Source organism: Rhinoraja longicauda, chromosome 2 (assembly GCF_053455715.1).
Source record: "Rhinoraja longicauda isolate Sanriku21f chromosome 2, sRhiLon1.1, whole genome shotgun sequence".
Taxonomy (NCBI): domain Eukaryota; kingdom Metazoa; phylum Chordata; class Chondrichthyes; order Rajiformes; family Arhynchobatidae; genus Rhinoraja; species Rhinoraja longicauda.
The window spans coordinates 60,945,231-60,965,237 of record NC_135954.1 but is presented as its reverse complement, the minus strand read 5'-3'; the positions used below and the strand labels follow the sequence as shown (position 1 = coordinate 60,965,237).

Genomic DNA, 20,007 nt, shown 5'->3' with positions numbered 1-20,007 from the left:
CAGTACCCCGTTCCGGCTTTTACCCCATATCCCTTGATTCCCTTAGCCCTAAGGGCTAAATTTAACTCTCTTGAAAACATCCAATGAATTCGCCTCCACTGCCTTCTGTGGCAGAGAATTCCAGATTCACAACTCCCTGGCTGAAAAAAATGTTTCCTCATCTCAGTCCTAAATGGCCTACCCCTTATTTTTAAACTGTGACCCCTGGTTCTGGACTCCCCCAACATCGGGAACATTTTTCCTGCATCTAGCCTGTCCAATCCTCTACGAATTTAATGTTTCTATATGATTCCCTCTCATCCTTCTAAATTCCAGCGAATACAAGCCCAGTCGACCCATTCTTTCGTCATATGTCAGTCCCGCAGTCCCGGGAATTAACTTGGTGAACCTACGCTGCACTCCCTCAATAGCAATAATGTCCTTCCTCAAATTAGGAGACCAAAATTGCACAATACTCCAGATGCAGTCTCACCAGGGCCCTGTACAACTGCAGTAGGACCTCTTTGCTCCTAAACTCAAATCCTCTCGCAATGAAGGCTGACATGCCATTAGCTTTCTTCACTGCCGGCTGTACCTGCATGCTTACTTTCAGTGACTGATTTATAAGCACACCCAAGTCTCGTTGCATCTCCCTTTCTCCTAATCTGACACCATTCAGATAATAATCTGCCTCCTGTCCTTGCCACCAAAGTGTATAACACACACATTTATCCACATTATACTGCATCAGTCATGCGTCTGCCCATTCACCCAAACTATCCAAGTCACCCTGCAGCCTCATGGCATCCTCATCACAGCTCACACTACCACCCAGCTTTGTGTCATCCGCAAACTTGAAGATGTCACATTTAATTCCCTCGTCTAAATCGTTAATATATATTGTAAATAACTGGGGTCCCAGCCCCGAGCCTTGCGGCATCCCGCTAGTCACTGCCTGCCATTTTGAAAAGGACCTGTTAATTCCTGCTCTTTGCTTCCTGCTTGCCAACCAGTTCTCTATGCATGTCAATACCCTTCCCCCAATATCATGTGCTCTAATTTTGCACACTAATCTCTTGAGTGGGACCTTGTCAAAAGCATGATTTCCCATTCATAAATCCATGCTGACTTTGACCACTGCTTTCCAAATACGCTACTATAACATCTTTAATAATCGATTCCAGCATCTTCCCCACAACCAACTGGTCTATAATTCCCCGTTTTCCCTCTCCCTCCTTTCTTTCTTTAAAAAGTGTAGTTACATTGGCTACCCTCCAGTCCACAGGAACTGATCTAGAGTCGAGAGAACATTGGAAAATGATCACCAATGCATCCACGATTTCTAGGGCCACCTCCTTGAGTACTCTGGGATACAGACCAGCAGGCCTTGGGGATTTATCTGCTTTCAATCCCAACAGTTTACCTAACACCATTTTCTGACTAATGTGGATTCCCTTCAGTTCCTCCCTCCCACTAGATCCTCGGTCCCCTAGTATTTCCAGGAAATTGTTTGTGTCTTCCTTAGTGAAGACAGAACCAAAGTACTCGTTTAACTGTTCTGCCATTTCCTTGTTTCCCATTATAAATCCACCTGTCCCTGACTGTAAGGGATCTACAGTGGTCTTCTCTAATCTTTTCCGTTTTACATATCGAAAGAAACTTTTACAGTCAGTTTTTATATTCCCCTCAAGTTTTCTTTTGTGCTCTCCCCCCCCCCCCCCCCCCTCTTCATTAACCCCTTTGTCCTCTGAGTTCTAAATTTCTCCCAGTCCTCTGGTTTGCTGCTTCTTCTGGCCAATTTATATGCCTCTTCCTTGGATTTAATTCCTTCCCTTATCAGCCATGATTGAGCCGCCTTCCCAGTTTTATTTTTTTGCCAGACTGGGATGAACAATTTCTGTTCATCCATGCGGTCTTTAAATCTTTGCCATTGCATCTCCACTGTCAACCCTTTAAGTATAATTTGTCAGTCTATCCTAGCCAATTCCCATCTCATACCTTCAAAGTCCCCTTTATTCGAGTTCAGGACCCTAGTCTCTGAATTAACTGTGTCAGTCTCCATCCTGATGCAGAATTCCACCATATTATGGTCACTGTTGCCCAAGGGACCTTGCACAACAAGATCGCTAACATATCCTTCCTCATTACACAATGCCCAGTCTAGGACGGCCTCCCCTCTAGTTGGTTCCTCTACGTATTAGTTTAAAAACCCATCCTGTATACATTCCAGGAAATCCTCCTCCACAGCGCTGCTACCAATTTGGTTGGCCCAATCTATGTGTAGATTAAAGTCACCCATGATAACTGCTGTAGCTTTGCAACACGCATCCCTAATTTCCTGCTTGATGCTGTCCCCAACCACCCTACTGCTGTTTGGTGGTCTGTGTACAAGAGGCACGATGGGCTGAATGGTGTTCTCCTGCTCATATTTCTTATGCTTGCTCGTTCATTGGAATGGTTGGCATTGCCTTGAAGATCGACACAAAATGCTGCAGTAACTCAACGGGACAGGCAGCATCTCCGGAAAGAAGGAATGGGTGATGTTTCGTGTCGAGACCCTTCCTCGGACTGAGGCTCAGGGGAATGTGAGATATAGACGGTGATGGGGAGAGATATAGAAACATAGAAAATAGGTGCAGGAGTAGGCCATTCGGCCCTTCGAGCCTGCACCGCCATTCAATATGATCATGGCTGATCATCCAGCTCAGTAACCTGTACCTGCCTTCTCTCCATACCCCCTGATCCCTTTAGCCACAAGGGCCACATCTAACTCCCTCTTAAATATAGCCAATGAACTGGCCTCAACTACCTTCTGTGGCAGAGAATTCCACAGACTCACCACTCTCTGTGTGAAGAAATGTTTTCTCATCTCGGTCCTAAAAGACTTCCCCCTTATCCTTAAGCTGTGACCCCTGGTTCTGGACTCCCCCAACATCGGGAACAATCTTCCCGCATCTAGCCTCTCCAACCCCTTAAGAATTTTATATGTTTCTATAAGATCCCCCCTCAGTCTTCTAAATTCCAGCGAGTACAAGCCTAGTCTATCCAGTCTTTCTTCATATGAAAGTCCCGCCATCCCAGGGATCAATCTGGTGAACCTTCTCTGTACTCCCTCGAAGGCTAGAATGTCTTTCCTCAGGTTAGGAGACCAAAACTGTACACAATACTCCAGGTGCGGTCTCACCAAGGCCCTGTACAACTGCAGTAGAACCTCCCTGCTCCTATACTCAAATCCTCTTGCTATGAATGCCAACATACCATTCGCTTTCTTCACTGCCTGCTGCACCTGCACGCTTGCTTTCAATGAACAAATGAATGAAAGATTTCGGGTCGAGATCCTTCTTCAGACTCAATCAAGGATTGCCTTGATTGGCAGATTCCGGGAGAGGCGCTGCCCCTTTAAGACCAGGGTTGCCCGCGGATTGATCTGCGACAGCGAAGCGGCCCCCGGTCGGTGTGCGTCCGACCGTCCGCCGCACTGCGCACTACTTGTTGCGGGCGCGCTCCGGCCCCGGCAACGGCAACCGGTCACTCACTCACTCACTCACTCAGTCAGTGCGTCGCCGCCTCCGGCCGCAGGCGCTTCTACCGCTGCCGCTCGGCCCTTCTACCGCCCGGCTCGTGGCGAGACTTTGACTTTCTTTTATTTAAAAAAACTTTCTGTAAAGTTTGAAAAAATTGGAGGGCGGCTTCCGCGTTGCGTGGCTGTTTGTGAGGACGGGACGGTAAGTGATCGGGGCGGCGCTGGTGGCGACCCCTCTCCCTCCTATGGCGCTCCCTCCTACCCATCCCCCCTCCCCCCTCCCCCCTCCCTCTTACACTCCCTCCTACCCTCTCCACCCCCTCCCTCTTACACTCTCCACCCCCCCCTCTTACACTCCCTCCTACACTCCCTCTCCACCCCCCCCCTTACACTCCCTCCTACACTCCCTCTCCACCCCCCCCCCCTCTTACACTCCCTCCTACACATCCCCCCTCCCTCCTACACTCCCTCCTACCCATCTACACTCCCTCCTACCCTCTCCACCCCCTCCCTCTTACACTCTCCACCCCCCCCTCTTACACTCCCTCCTACACTCCCTCTCCACCCCCCCCCTTACACTCCCTCCTACACTCCCTCTCCACCCCCCCCCTCTTACACTCCCTCCTACACATCCCCCCTCCCTCCTACACTCCCTCCTACCCATCTACACTCCCTCCTACCCTCTCCACCCCCTCCCTCTTACACTCTCCACCCCCCCCTCTTACACTCCCTCCTACACTCCCTCTCCACCCCCCCCCTTACACTCCCTCCTACACTCCCCCTCCACCCCCCCCCTCTTACACTCCCTCCTACCCATCCCCCCTCCCTCCTACACTCCCTCCTACCCTCTCCACCCCCTCCCTCTTACACTCTCCACCCCCCCCTCTTACACTCCCTCTCCACCCCCCCCTCCTACCCTCTCCCCCCCCCCCTCTTACACTCCCCCCTATGGGGCTCCCTCCTACCCTCTCCCCCCTCCACCCCCACCGGGTGTGTCGAGAAATCCCAGAGAGGACGCGACCACTTTCCAAACCGTGCCAAATCCCTGCTTTGGAAGTGGTTGAGTGAGTTTCCAGGGACAGGGTGAGGTTTTACAGCACCATTTCTGGGCTGGTTTTGTTGGGTTGGGGGACTGGTGTTAGGGAGGAGTGGGTGGGCGAGGTGAACGTGCCCCGGGATTGGGAACAGGAGGCGGGTTGGCGATTGGAAACAAAAACGCTGGAAGAGCTCAGCAGGCTAAGTCTCATGTGTGGAGGCAAAAGATGCAAGTCGAGTTTCCGGATGAGACCCTGCAGCCCGATTGCGAGAGGACAGGAACAATTAACAGTATTACAAAGTACATTGTGGGGTGGGATTGTGGCTGTTAGGCAAAAAGTGGGCTTATCTGCCCTCCTGTCATCCACCAGCCCCTGCCATCTATGTGCAGGCAATCTTTCCTGTTCCCCCTCAGTCCTGATGCAGGGTTTTGACTGGAAACTGGATTTACACCTTTTGCTTTCACAGATGCTGCTTGACCTGCCGAGCTCTTCCAAATAGTATAAGAAGATAACTGCAGATGCTGGTACAAATCGAAGGTTTTAATTCATAAAATGCTGGAGTAACTCAGACTGAAGAAGGGTCTCGACCCGAAACGTCACCCATTCCTTCTCTCCCGAGATGCTGCCTGACCTGCTGAGTTACTCCAGCATTTTGTGAATAAGAGCTCTTCCAAATTCTGTTTTCATCTGGGGTTTGAGACTGGATGGTTAACTCTGGGTGTGGGATGCTGATCGTCTTGTACCTTTAACTCAGTTTCTACTCTCTTCTCACAGGTGTTGCCCCATATTTTGCACTGTCGTTTACTTGTAAATCCTGAATGTTTGCATCAGCCCAGCTCTTTGGCACTGAACCAGGGCTCACAAACACACCGCCAGTGGGATTAGCACGATTAAAGTACACTCCTGCAGAAACATGGATAAGTATGAGGATCTGGGGCTGGAGGCCAGCAAGTTCATCGAGGACTTGAACATGTATGAAGCATCCAAGGACGGGCTGTTCAGGGTGAACAAGGAGGCTTGCAAGCCCGAGTTTGAGGAGACCCGTCGAGTGTTTGCCTCCAAAATGAACAGGATTCACCTGCAGAAGCAACAGGAGATGTTGCTGATGGGCAATCAGCAGGAGGCTGCTGTCAAAGTGAATGGGGGCTGTGGCCCAATGGCTGGTAATCCTGATGGAGTGCCCTCCCTTGATAGAGCCCGGCTTCAGAATCGCCTCAGTGGGGAGCTTGGAGCCAAGCCCCCAGTGTCGGCCACACCAGCATCCAACCTCCCTGGGCACCAAGGACCTCCTTTACCCAACCGATACTCTCAAGACCTGACGCTCAGACCCAACCATGAGCATGAGAGGGCTGTCACTGTGCACTCTGGTCTTGAGCCCCATGGCCCTCCCTCTAGCCTCATCCCATCTGGTGTCCCAAATTATTCCCAGTCCATCCCCAGGTCGAGCAGCAACCAGGACAGCAGCTCGAGGTCCAGCCTGGTCAGTCCCCGATCTAGTCTTCTGGGGTCACATCAACTCTCTTCCAGCCCAAAAGAGGCTACCCTGTTCCAAGTCAATCCCCACTCTGCTCCTGGTGCTTGTGAGTCCACCGTGCACCGAGCTGTAGGCAAAGCCCCTGAACACAAAGCGCAGCCCCAGCTCAATCATCACAGTCCGTCCAGTTTGACAAACCCTGGACCAGACTGGTCCGAGCTTAACCATCGCGCTCCTGAGGTGGATACCCAGCCATCCCAGGCCAGCCCCAGGTCTATCAGTGTAGCTTGCAGTTTGGCCACGACCCCGGCCCCACCCGGCACATTTCCTCAGGCCCACCCTGGGACCTTCTCCAGCCCTAGGCCCCTAGCTCCAGAGCAAGCCCAGCTGTCCAAGTCTTTCCACGGTCATGATCCTGATTATAATCGTCAAGAGGCCGCCTCCAAAGTTCGCCTGCCCTGCCAGACTCTCCTCATGCAGCACAACCCGGGGCAATCGACAGCCGAATTAAAGTTAGAAGCCCTCACTGAGCGCCTGGAGCAAGAAATGGATGCACACCCCAAGGCGGAGTATTTTGGTCAGTTTCTATTGATATGTGAAATGCTAATAATCTCACCACTTGTTCATGAATTAACGTCCTTTATTTCAAATCTCTCCAACCCTAATTCGTCCTTAAACTTTTACAGCCCTATAATACTCCCATATCTCTGAACTTCAATTCTGCCCTTGTCCCTGATTCATTCCATTACTGGCACATGTGCCTTTGAACTATCATGTCCTAATTCTATAATTTCTATCCTAAACTGCTCTCTTCCTTTAGACTGAAGTCTGAAGAAGGGTCTCGACCCGAAACGACATCCATTCCTTCTCTCCAGAGATGCTGCCTGTCCCGCTGTGTTACTCCAGCATTTTGTGTCTATCTTTGATTTAAACCAGCATCTGCAGTTCTTTCCTACACACCTTTCCTTTAGATATTACTTAAAACCTGCTAGTGGTCACCTGACTTAGGTTTTATATCAGTCTTTATTGGGCAGCAAGCCATTCCATGGTACGTTACTACACAGCCTTGTTAAAGGTGGTTTATGCATGCATGTTATTGTCTAGTTACTGTGTGAATCCTGTACTTTCCAGTAAGGTTTTGCTAATTTCAGGGTGTTTCTTTTCATTGTTCTGCTGTCCAAAAAGCAACATTAAATAATAATATTCTTCGTGTAAGGTGAAATTGATTAACAGAGCTGCAATTGGTATTGGGGGCAATGGCTCTAGTTTCATGGATGGAGATAGGAGACAAAAGGGTGTCAGATAAGGAGGGAAGACGAGGAGTGGGATGTAAAGCTGGAGGGAGGATTATGGATGGGAAGGAGAGGAGGAGGGAAATGGGGAAGCAGTAGGGAGGGGTTGAAGGAAGAGGGGAAAGCACCAGGTAGATCCCATTGCTACCATTGTGCTCGTGAACCTATGTAATTAAATATGTTGCTGGGGCTCCCTTCAGTTCCTGGTCAGCGCACCATTTACCAACATGTGCTTGAGCCTAATCTCTTTAACCTGTCTGTGTGTTGCTGAATTTGAGGCTCGCAAGCATTGTAGGATAAGCAAATGTACGACTGTGTATTGCAGGGAACTTCTACCATTTATTGATATTTACGTTCCTTTGCAGCCCTAGATTCTAAAACCTTTCCAGTATGACTATTCTAATTGGGTCAATAGCCATTACAGTTTTCCTCATCTAAACAATCCTCAAAATTATTGGCTAGGGTGCCAGGCAGAAATTGTTGAGCAGGATTCCTTTCTCTTCCTATTGTGCAAAGCCAACCTTATGACTTCAGGTTCTTTTCTTGCTCACTTATCTGAGAGAATAATTAGAATAAAAGAAATTCCTTTGTTACATTTGACAAGCTTTTGTGATACCTTTGAAGGTGTTGAATAAGAAAGAATTGAGGACACAGTGTCCAGGTGTCTTCTGGTGTAATGTTACAGGACCGGATAGCAATCAAACAAAAGCTCCCTGATCTTTGTCCAAATGTAGAAAGAAATGATGGAAGAAGACCCCAGAGGTTTAGTCAAAGGAGCCATAAATGTATTGACTTTGCAGGTCACAAATAGGCAAAGCGCAAAACTTTGTAAATCACAGTGTTCAAATTCATGATCTTATTCACCTTGGTAGATGCTTTCTCCAGCTTCAGAAATTAATTAATCAGAAGCATGATTATGGCATTCATTCACACAGAGTAGTTCGAAGAACAACCCTTTCCAAAAGAAAAGGATCAAGCTAAATTGGCAAATCCAAATATAAATGCATGCAGGCGATCCACGTGTTATGGCCCTTTGAGTTGTGGAAATTTGCCCTTATTCCAAAAATGTGAGATACACAATAAAATTTCCTTGCGTGGATTTGCATGGACAAAAAAGTAAATAAATCAGCGCCAAATTTATTTCATTTCAACTCTCATTCCTGCCACATGCAAATGGTGCAGCTTTGCATTGTGGAAAATGCAATATGGGCCATTTTCTCAGATTAAATCCATCCCATTCTCACCCTCTTCCCCCCATCACCTCCCATAATGTGGGGTCACATGTACAGATTGAAACCTCGGGGCCCATTATGATTTATTTATGTAGTACCTGGTTGTAAAATATTCTCATGCCTTGTAGTATTATCAAAAAAAATTGGCACTTAGCCACCAGTTTTTATGACAATAACTAAAAGCTTGGTCACAGAAGGTTTCTAGAAAGTGTACGAGAGGGGGAGAAATAATTGTGGCATAATTTGTATTTTCCAAGTGCAACCAGTGCATTATGAAAATTATTTTTTAATGTGAGCCTTGACTTGTGAATGTTTCCTCCTTGGTCCTTGCCCCTTTTGACTACTTAGATTTTCTTTCTTCTGAAAAAAAACAGCCAGTGCTGCTATTTACTCAGCTGGTGCTCCTAAAAATTGATTATATGGGATTGATCTATTGTCTCCCTAGAAGGAAGGAAGAAAGATAAAGAGTCTGTCAATTTCCTGGAATGTATACGGGATGGGTTTTAAACCAATATGTAGAGGAACCGACTAGAGGGCAGGCCGTCCTAGACTGGGTATTGTGTAATGAGGGAGGATTAGTTAGCGATCTTGTTGTGCAAGGTCCCTTGGGCAACAGTGACCATAACATAGTGGAATTCTGCACCCTAATCTCTTGTGTTGGACCTTGTCAAAGGCTTTTAGAAAGTCCAGATACACCACATCCACTGGCTCTCCCTTATCCATTCTACTTGTTACATCCTCAAAAAATTCCAAAAGATTAGTCAAGCATGATTTCACCTTAATAAATCCATGCTGACTTTGACTGATCCTATCACTGCTTTCCAAATGCGCTGCTATAAAGGCTCGGTGCTGGGACCCCAGTTGTTTACAATATATATTAACGATTTAGATGAGGGAATTAAATGTAACATCTCTAAGTTTGCAGATGACACAAAGCTGGGTGGCAGTGTGAGCTGGGGGGAGGATGCTATGAGGCTGCAGGGTGACTTGGATAGGTTGGGTGGGTGGGCAGAAGCATGGCAGATGCAGTAGAATGTGGATAAATGAGAGGTTATTCACTTTGGTGGCAAGAACAAGAAGGCAGATTATTATCTGAATGGTGTCAGATTAGGAGAAGGGGAAGTGCAAGAGACCTGGGTGTGCTTGTACATCAGTCACTGAAAGTAAGCATGCAGGTACAGCAAGCAGTGAAGAAAGCTAATGGCATGTTGGCCTTCGTTGCGAGGGGTTTTGAGTTTAGGAGAAAGGACGTCCTGCTGCAGTTGTACAAGGCCCTGGTGAGACTGCACCTGGAGTATTGTGTGCAATTTTGGTCTCCTAATTTGAGGAAGGACATTATTGCTATTGAGGGAGTGCAGCATAGGTTCACCAGATTAATTCCCAGGATGACGGGACTGATATACGATGAAAGAATGGGTCGACTGGGCTTGAATTAGCTGGAATTTAGGATGAGAGGGGATCTTATAGAAACATATAAAATTCTTTAAGGATTGGACAGGCTAGATGCACTAAAAATGTTCCCGATGTTGGGAGAGTCCAGAACCAGGGGTCAAAGTTTAAGAATAAGGGGAGAGAGTTGTGAATCTGTGGAATTCTCTGTCACAGAAGGGAGTGGAGGCCAATTCACTGGATGTTTTCAAGAGAGAGTTAGGTTTAACTCTTGAGGCTAAGGGAATTAAGGGATACAAGACAGGCGTGGACCCATTGGGTCCAAACCTCTCCTGCGGGCCCGGCAACCTCCGTCGGGTCCAAACCTCTTCTGCAGACCCGGCAACACTCCATCCAAACCTCTCCCGTGTGCCCGGCAACCCTCCCCTAACTGACGATCCATGGACCCGTTGCCGGCCGGGGAGTCTCCCCCGGGGGCGGGTGACGGGTGACAGGAAAGGGGAGAGAGAGCCACTCACCCCGGCCCTGGGCGGCCAGAGCAAGCTGTGGACCCGTTGGATGCAAACCTCTCCTGCAGCAGCAACTCGACGGCGATGGCCATCTTCTTTGACCCTCTGCAGCCTCGCTGCACCATGGGAGGAAGGTCAGGCGCGGGGCACGCTGGGATGGGTGCCGGTCCTCCCGGCGTGGGGGGAGCGCATTTATTAAAGTTTATTAAGTTAATTGCTTTCAAAATGTAAGAAAACGTGATCAATTGAGACCGCAGGCGAATGGTGAGTAGGGTGGGCCTAAATCTGTAGTGCTATCTTGTACCGTTTTGGGTACGTATAAACTAACAAAGCGACAAACAAACAAACTAGATTAGAGTTTTACTAATATAGTAGATTGAGGTGGCCCCGTTGGGTCCAAATCTTTCCTGCGCCTGTCCTCGTATCCTTTAATTTCCTACTGGGGCAACCCACCCCCTTCCAACTGACGATCCTGCGGGCCAGCAACCCTCTCCAACTGACTAAGCCTGTTGCTGGGCGGGGAGTGCCTCCCGGGGCCATGGGCGGGTGAGGGGGGACAGGGAAGTGGAGAGGGTGCCACTGCCTCCCCTCCCCCCACCCCTACTCCCCACCACTCCTCCCCTCCCCCAACCCCACTCTTCTCTCCCCCCCACCCCCACTTCCCCCCCTCCCGCTACCCCTCTTCCCCCCCACTTCCCCCTCCCCTTCCCCCTCCACTCTCCACTCCCTCCTACCCACCACCACTCCCATTCCTCCCCCTCCTCCGCCACTACTCCCGTTCCTCCCCCTCCCCCGCCACTACTCCCGTTCCTCCCCCCTCCCCCGCCACTACCCCCCCTCACCCACCCCATCCCCTCTCAACTCAACTCTCAACACCAACTGTGGAGGCGCGGATCCGTTGGGGATCCGTCGTCCATCTTGCGTATTAGATCAACGGGAGTGTCCCCCGGGGCCGTTCCAGGCCCATCAACCCTACTGATCCGTGCACCCATTGGCGGCCGGGGAATGTGCCCCGTGGGCCGCAGCCGGTGACGGGCGGGGAGTTTCCCCCGGGGCCGTGCCGGGCGCAGCAACTCTACCAATCCGTGGACCCGTTTGTGGCGAAAGCCACTTACCTGTGCTGATCGGCGGCTAGCGGCAGGGAATGATGGTGAACGGCGGCGGCCGTCTCATGCAGCTCGAAGGAGAAGTGTTTATTTCAGCGGGAACAGCGGAGTCGCCCCCCCACATGGGATCCAGACCAATCGGGCGTTGAGCTGGATCAAAGGCCTTTTTTTTAAAAAATGGGCGGTGCTCCCGCCACGTGGGACCTGGACCAATCGGGCGTCGAGTTGGATGGAAGGAAAATTTTAAAGAATTTTCTTTTTAAATGGGCTGCGCTGCCCCCACGTGGGACGTCATTCTGGTGGGTCCCGCCTCCAACGGTCATTGTGAGCCTCCCTTCCTTTATTGGTCGTCACTCGTGCGGGTCCCTATGTGACGTCACAACCTGAACATGGCAAGAAATTGGTTTTATAAGGGAATTTTTAAACCTTAAAATCTCTCTAACTTAAAAAATATCAGAACAATTTGAATGAAACTTGGATGAAAGGACCCCCAGGACAATGGTGATTAAGGTGGTCCTAAAATTGTCGCACTATTGTGTGACAGGGGCACAAAAATACGGTTAATAACATCCTTCAGAATAATATACATCAGCCGTCAGAATAACATACATCAACCCTCAGAATAACAAACAAACAGAGAGTTTGAGTAATATATATTAGACCGAGTAGACCCGTTGGGCCCATTCCTCGTAGAGGTGGGACAGGGAACGGGAGAGGCTGCCACCCACTTCGACCCCGTGGCGCCAGAGTGAGCCGTGGACCCAAATTCTGTCCAGTATTGGTCTAGCACCCTCACCCCTCCCACTCAATCCCCCTTATCCCCTCACTCACCCACTCCATCCCCCCCTACCCCACCCTCCCTTCCCCCTCCCCCCCACACCACCCCCACCACCACCCGGCCCTCAACCCAGACACGACCCCCCACATTGCCCACCCCTTCAAGAAATTAATATATATTGAAAGAGATACAATATATTTTATATTCTTATATGACCCACTCTCTCCCCTCACTCACCCACTCCTTCCCCCCTCACCCCTCCATCCCCCCTCACCCTCATTCCTCCCCACCCCATCTTCCCCCACCCACTGCCCCTACCCCTCCACTCTCCCCCTCCCCCCTACTGCCCCTTCCCCCTCTACTCCCCCCACCTCCACCATTCCCCACCTCCCCTTTCCCCTCCTCCCCTTTCCCCTCCCACTGCCCCTACCCCTCCACCACTCTCCTCGTCCCCTTTCCCCCCCCCACCCACTGCCCCTACCCCTCCACTCTCCCCCCCTCCACTCGGGCCCATCAATGCAACCGATCTGTGCACCCGTTAGCGAGCGGGGAGCGTCCCCCGGGGCCGTGACGGCGGCAGCAACCCAACCGATGCGTGGACCTGTTGGCGGCGAAAGCCACTTACCTGTGCCCCGTCAGTGCAGCGCTGATTGCCAGCGAACAGCGGCTGGGGCCTGGCGGGAGCTGGGACTACACCTCCCGGCGGACAGCGCGGTGGCGGGAGGCGTGCGCAAAATGGCAGAGCGGGAGGAGAAGGAGAGCGGCCACCATTTTTGTGGAGTGTCGACGACGTCGTTGGTTGAGGAGACGCGCGGTAGGAGGAGGGGAAGAAGCTGCCCGGTGGGGGTTGTATTCCGGTGATGGTGTGCGGTGCTGGGCCCGGGCAGGAGCGGGGACTCGACGCCGCCGTCAGTTGAAGCGGGCGCTGGAGGAGATGGAGCCAACGACCGTCTGCCTCCTGCTTGGAGTCGCCCACGGGGCCAGGTGCTGTCGAGGGGGGAGAGGAAAGGGGAGACGGAGCGACTCACCTTGCCTTCTTGCCATGGGAGGAAGGTCAGGCGCGAGACGGGTGGGGGCGAGGGGGAGCGCATTTGTTAAAGTCAGTTTATTGGCCGCGACTCCCTGCCCCCCCTCTCTCAATGGCTCGCACACGTAGTGACGTCACACGCTGAAGATCATCATGAAATCGGTTTAAAAGGTAATTTTTAAACTTTAAAATCTCTGACTTTAAAAACATAACACCAATTTGATTGAAAGTTGTTTTAAACGGTCCCCGGGACAATGCTGAGTAAGGTGGGCCTAAAATTGTCGTGCTATCGTGTGCCGTTTTGGCTGTGTAGAGGGCATAGTACACACATAAACACAAACAAACGGAGAGTTTTAGTAATATAAATAAATATAGATAAAGTACAGTTGTGTTGATTGAAATTGACGGAGATTGAAAGGAAAGAAATGGTTGAGTCATAGAGCACGGAAAAAGGCCCTTCGCCCAAATTGCCCATGCTGAACAAGATGCCCCTTTTACACTAGTCCCTGCCTGTGTTTGGCTCATATCCCTCTAAACCTTTCCTATTCATGTACCTGTCCAAATGTCTTTAAAATTTTGTTGTAGTACTTGCCTAAACAACATCCTCTGACAGCTCTTTCCATGTACCCACCACCCTCTGTGGAAAAGGTTGCCCCTTGGGTTTGTCTTAAATCTTCCCCTCTTGTCTTAAACCTAAGTCAACCCCCTCTGAGACCCTCAATAAAGAATGACCTGGTATTAATCTTGTGAAGAATTTGAGTATATGACTGCAGGACAGTACTTGAAAGTTTTTCCTTTAAAGGAAGATTGGATGTTATAAACCATGGATTAGCACTAGAAGAAATATTTATTTAAAAAACTGGTGTTATAAGAATTCTCCAGTGTGTAGGCCTGATTGGCTGTTTTGAATTGAATGAATTTTAGTTTGCATTGAGTAAGAAATTGTGTTCAGTTGAATGTCTTCCAACTGAATAATTTACCTTGGTTAAATAATTTCATTGGTTTAAATTTATTTAACAGTAAATATTTGTCACGGTGCAGTGCCCCTCCTCTGGTGGTGAGGTGATGTTTGCACAGATGATTAAACACTGCAAGCTTTCTGGGATTAAGAACAAAGCCTTTCTATGTACTTATTAGGTAATGCACGAACACTCAGAACATTCTTCTCGGGGTTGATTCAGCAGTGGGTTTCACTTCCTCCTGCTGGTGAACTGTTTCATACATTTCGGGTTTTAATTCTGGCATGTTGATGGCATGTTTTAAATGTGTTTATGTTGGCTTTCAAATGGAGCAACACCGAACAAGTACATTAACCAGCAGACTGTCAAAGGAAGGGAAGTATCCAGATATATTTGAATTGGGGCATGTTAGTTTAAAAATCTACCTCAACAGAAGCGTTAGTGATATGACTTTGAAGAGCTTGCTTTTGCCAGCCATTTGTTGTACTGTGGGTTAATGTTTTTGAATGTTCGGGCCTGAATCAAGCTAGGAGTTTAATCCTTTGGTCTAAGCTGGGAATCGGATGGACGTTTGGTAGCCGTGGCAAGGCATGAAACCAAGTAGTAGCTGTAGTGACAACGATCTGCCAAATGAGCTCAATACTTTCTATGTAGGGAAAAAAACCCTGTAGATGCTGGTTTAAATCGATGGTAGACAAAATGCTGGAGTAACTCTAGCGGGTCAGGCAGTATCTCGAGAGAAGGAATGGGTGAAGTTTCGGGTCAAGACCCTTCTCGACCCGAAACGTCACCCATTCCTTCTCTCCTGAGAAGCTGCCTGACCCGCTGAGTTACTCCAGCATTTTGTGTCTACGTTCAATACTTTTTATGCTCGTGTTGAAAGGAAGAGCATTGATATGCCTTTTTGGGCCTTAACAGCACCCTGATTATAGACATTGAGGTCAATGTTAGAAGATCCTTCGTGATGGCAAACCCTTGGAAAGCAATCAGCCACGGTGGTGTAACTGGACATATTCTTAAAACCTGTGCGCACCAACTGGCTGGACTTTTTTCTTCAAATGTCTTCAAACTACTAATGTCTGAAGTCCCCCACCTGCTTTAAAAGGAATCCATAGTACTGGTTCCCAGGAAGAACAGGGTGACATTTAGAACGGAGATGAGGAAGAACTTTTTCAGTCAGAGAGTGGTGAAGGTGTGGAATTCTCTGCCTCAGAAGGCAGTGGAGGCCAGTTCGTTGGATGCCAGTTCGATAGAGCTCTTAAGGATAGCGGGGTGAGGGGGTATGGGGAGAAGGCAGGAACGGGGTACTGATTGAGAGTGATCAGCCATGATCGCATTGAATGGCGGTGCTGGCTCGAAGGGCTGAATGGCCTACTCCTGCACCTATTGTCTATTGACATGCTTCTGTGACCAGTGACTGATGGCAGTCATGTTGGTTGTGATGAAGTGCTTTTAGTGGTTATGACACATATCAACTTCTACCTCGCTAAGGACCTAGACCCACTATAATTCACCTACTGCCATCACAAACTGGTGACCACTCTCTTTTGAAGGGCACATGTTAAATTTTAGTTGTTTTATTTCATTTGTGTCAAATGGTTTGCTGTCCCTTAAACTCTAGTGATAAAGCCATTAACGGAGAGTTTAGTGCAAAGAGGATTACCTTTTGTATAAGAGTTCTTTCCTTTGTTAATGTAAACTATATTGCGAGAACCACACCTGGTCTTGCCCATGTAGTTCTGCTGAATACCAGCCATGGCAATGTCATGTGCATTCAGCAGATTAATAAAATGACAAATTCTCCCTCTAGTACATTCACTGATTCTTGGGCAAGTGGTGTCCATCTTTTTTTAAAAAGTGCTTTCAACCTTCTCTTTTCTTCAGGCTATCTGCTATTGCACATCTGCATTTTAATAGAGTAATGGAACCATACAGCATAGAAACAAGCCCTTAGGCCCAACTTGCCCTCGCCGACCAAGATGGCCAATCTACGCAAGTCCCACCTGACCTCATTTGGCTCGTATCGTTCTAAACCTTTCTTATCCATGTACCCGTCAAAATCTTTTAAAATGGTTATAGTACCTGGCTTAACTACCTCCTGGCAGCTCATTCCATATATCCTCTACCCTATTAAATCATGCCCCTCTCACCTTAAACCTACGTCCTCTGGTTCTTGATTCTCTTACTCTGGGTAAAAGACTGCATTCACCTTATCTATTCCCCTCATTACCTTATACCCCACTATAGGATCACCCCTCCGCCTTCTGCGCTCCAAGGAATAAAGTGCTCGCCTACCCAAATAGACAATAGGTGCAGGAGTAGGCCATTCGGCCCTTCGAGCCAGCACCACCATTCAATGTGATCGTGGCTGATCATTCTCAATCAGTACCCCGTTCCTGCCTTCTCCCCATACCCCTGACTCTGCTATCCTTAAGAGCTCTATCTAGCTCTCTCTTGAATACATTCAGAGAATTGGCCTCCACTGCCTTCTGAGGCAGTGAATTCCACAGATTTACAACCCTCTGACTGAAAAAGTTTTTCCTCATCTCTGTTCTAAATGGCCTACCCCTTATTCTTAAACTGTGGCCCCTGGTTCTGGACTCCCCCAACATTGGGAACATGTTTCCTGCCTTTAACGTGTCCAACCCCTTAATAATCTTATATGTTTCGTTAAGATCCCCTCTCATCCTTCTAAATTCCAGTGTATACAAGCCTAGCCGCTCCAGTCTTTCAACATATGACAGTCCCGCCATTCCGGGAATTAACCTAGTAAACCTACGCTGCACACCCTCAATAGCAAGAATATCCTTCCTCAAATTTGGAGACCAAACCTGCACACAGTACTCCAGGTGCGGTCTCACTAGGGCCCTATACAACCGCAGAAGAACCTCTTTGCTCCTATACTCGACTCCTCTTGTTATGAAGGTCAACATTCCATTGGCTTTCTTCACTGCCTACTGTACCTGCATGCTTCCTTTCGGTGACTGATGCACTAGGACACCCAGGTCTTGTTGTACGTCCCCTTTTCTTAATTTGACACCATTCAAATATTAATCTGCCTTCTTATTCTTACCACCAAAGTGGATAACCTCACACTTATCCACATTAAACTGCATCTTCCATGCATTCGCCCACTCACACAACCTGTCCAAGTCACCCTGCAACCTCATAGCATCTTCCTCACAGTTCACACTACCACCCAGCTTTGTATCATCTGCAAATTTGCTAATGGTACTTTTAATCCCTTCATCCAATACTCTCTAAAGCACAGACCCTCAAGTCCTGGCAACATATAATTGAAAAATCTGCTGCAAAACAGTGCAGGGACACTTGTGGAATAAGGCTAAGAAAGTAATATTGCCTTTTAATAGAAATCCTGACATCAGCACTCTTTTTATTTCTTCATGGGTTGTGAATAGTACTGACAAAACCAATATTTAATGTCCATGATTGAGCCCTGCAACATAATTCAAGCACAATTGAGGTCCAACCATTGTTGTAGTTACATCGGCTAATTTCCAATGGTGGACTTTTGCCAATTTCTTAATTGCATGAACATGGTGGAAGTTGAATCAATAGCTGATTTATATTAGTTCTACATGAAAATATTTTAACATTATCATAATCACAGTCATATAGTCTGGATAGAGCCCCTTCGCCACAACTAGTTTGTCTTGATCATCAAGCGCACGTTTACACTCATCCTATTTCTTCCCACATTGCAATCAGTTCATCTCAGATTCTACCACCATCAACATGCTTAAAGCAATTTCCCATTGCCAATTATCATATCATATCATCATATCATATATTATTAACCTGCCAACCAATACTTCTTTGGGATGAGGAAGTGAACAGGATAACAGATGTCCATGTGATCACGGCACATCTAATTACTCCTCACAGGAAGCACTGGAGGGTTGAAACTTGGTTATTGGAGCCGTGAGGCAGCAGCACCAGCAATAGGGTACTATATAATTATTTTGCATACCCAAGTTTGTGAATCTCTGGTAAGCCCACCCTAATTCATTGTGAACTGAGTGCTTGCTGGACTATTTTAGGTGGCAGTTAAAAATCAATGAAATCACTGAGCATATGGATTGATAATGATGTACTATTTGTAGATTTGTGCTAATGAAAATTATTTACATAAAGATTCAGTTCTTCATGAAAAGAATCTTAGTTTCTCTGTAATTCTGGAGACAATGAATAGCTTTGAGTATTGGGTAATCTACATGGTCAAAGATTCTGCTGTGGTCATTTAAAGTGAGTACTTCTTAATTGTTTTCCAGGGACTTGCGTGAAGTGCAGCAAAGCAGTGTACGGAGCACACCAAGCATGTCAGGCCATGGGCCATCTATATCATGATACCTGTTTCACCTGCAGTGCCTGCAGTAAGTAATATTTCATGATCTGTGAATACATTCTGATTCATTTTATGGATATTGGCAAATGATTTTGTTTGGGATTTGATGTTTGGAAAATTGTGCCTCACAATGTTCTATTGACTCTTTTCAAAATTTAAAGAGCAAAGACATTTGGTCCATTGAGTCTTTGGTTAATCAGTTGATGAACAACTTCATTTGATCCTTCATCACAAATCTTTCTCCACATTCCTTATTTTTATTCTCTCAGCTGTGTATCTAATTCTCCTAAAGGTTGCTATTCAGTTTGCTTCTATCCATTTATTAAGCAATTTGTTCCAAGTTCTAACTGCTCTTTGCCAAATCAAAACATTTACTCCTGTTACGTCTCTTCCACCAGTCAACTTTCATCTAGATCCTCGGTTTATCACAGTTTGGAAACAGTTTCTCTTTATTCTCTTCAGTCTACAGCCTTTGATTTCCATAGTGTTAACATATTTATCTAGGCTTTTCATGCTGTAAGAGAACCATCTACTGGTTTAGTTTTTCCACATGACATTATCCTTGGAATTATCCCAGTAAATCTTATTCTGCACTCTTTCCAAATTCTTCTCTTGCATCTTTGAGAGTGGTACACAGAATCGGAAACAATATTCCATGTGGGATTAAACTATTTTATACATTCAGCATAATTCCCTATTTTTTGTACCATACCATATGTCTGTATGCTCGGATTCCTGAGGTGGTATTTATATATATATGATGATATATCATAATGTGTTCCCTAAATTAGTGTTTGCTTAGCATTGCATTGTCTTTGGAGTAGGTAGAGAAGAGACTGCAATTTGCTGATGATGGTTTTAATGCTGCTAGCTAAGGGACTCTGTTTGCATTGCTGTGTTTTAAAATCATGCCATCTCTGGTTAGTTTCCATACTTGAAAGTACATTGCAATAATTGCATGAACAGGTTTCCTTATGCCAAATGGCTTTCAAAAATCCACTTGCTCAAATCCCCATTTTGTTTGCTAATACCTCAATTGTAATTTGACAATGAAGAAGAGGCTAGATGGGAAAAATGAAGAGAAATTAAAGGATCAAGGGTAGGAGTGGTTTACAGAGACTGGAGGGGGCAAATTTTAAAATCATTGGAATATGTTGTTGGGGCAAATTAATGTTGTGACTGTGAAGAAGGAAAAGAGGAATTGAATATCTTGCGGCTTGAGGGATCAATGGTTTCAAAAGAAAGCTGGAACCAGGTACTGAATTTGATAAACATCCACGATCATATTGCAGACCTCCCAACCCGTCCGAATTTGGCGAAAGATTTCCGCTTTCTT

General features: G+C 47.4%; 1 protein-coding gene across 2 annotated transcripts in view; it reads left to right on the top strand.

The window, feature by feature from the left end:
* The first annotated feature begins 3,517 nt into the window (after positions 1-3,517).
* The window catches only part of limd1a (LIM domains containing 1a), a 48,856-nt gene continuing 32,366 nt past the window's right edge, over positions 3,518-20,007 (top strand). For both annotated transcript variants that reach the window (XM_078419836.1, XM_078419846.1), the window contains exons 1-3: positions 3,518-3,704; positions 5,314-6,590; positions 18,598-18,699. In XM_078419836.1, the coding sequence (XP_078275962.1) occupies positions 5,453-6,590; positions 18,598-18,699 (1,240 nt within the window). In that variant the 5' untranslated portion in view covers positions 3,518-3,704; positions 5,314-5,452. The remainder of the gene's footprint in view (positions 3,705-5,313; positions 6,591-18,597; positions 18,700-20,007) is intronic.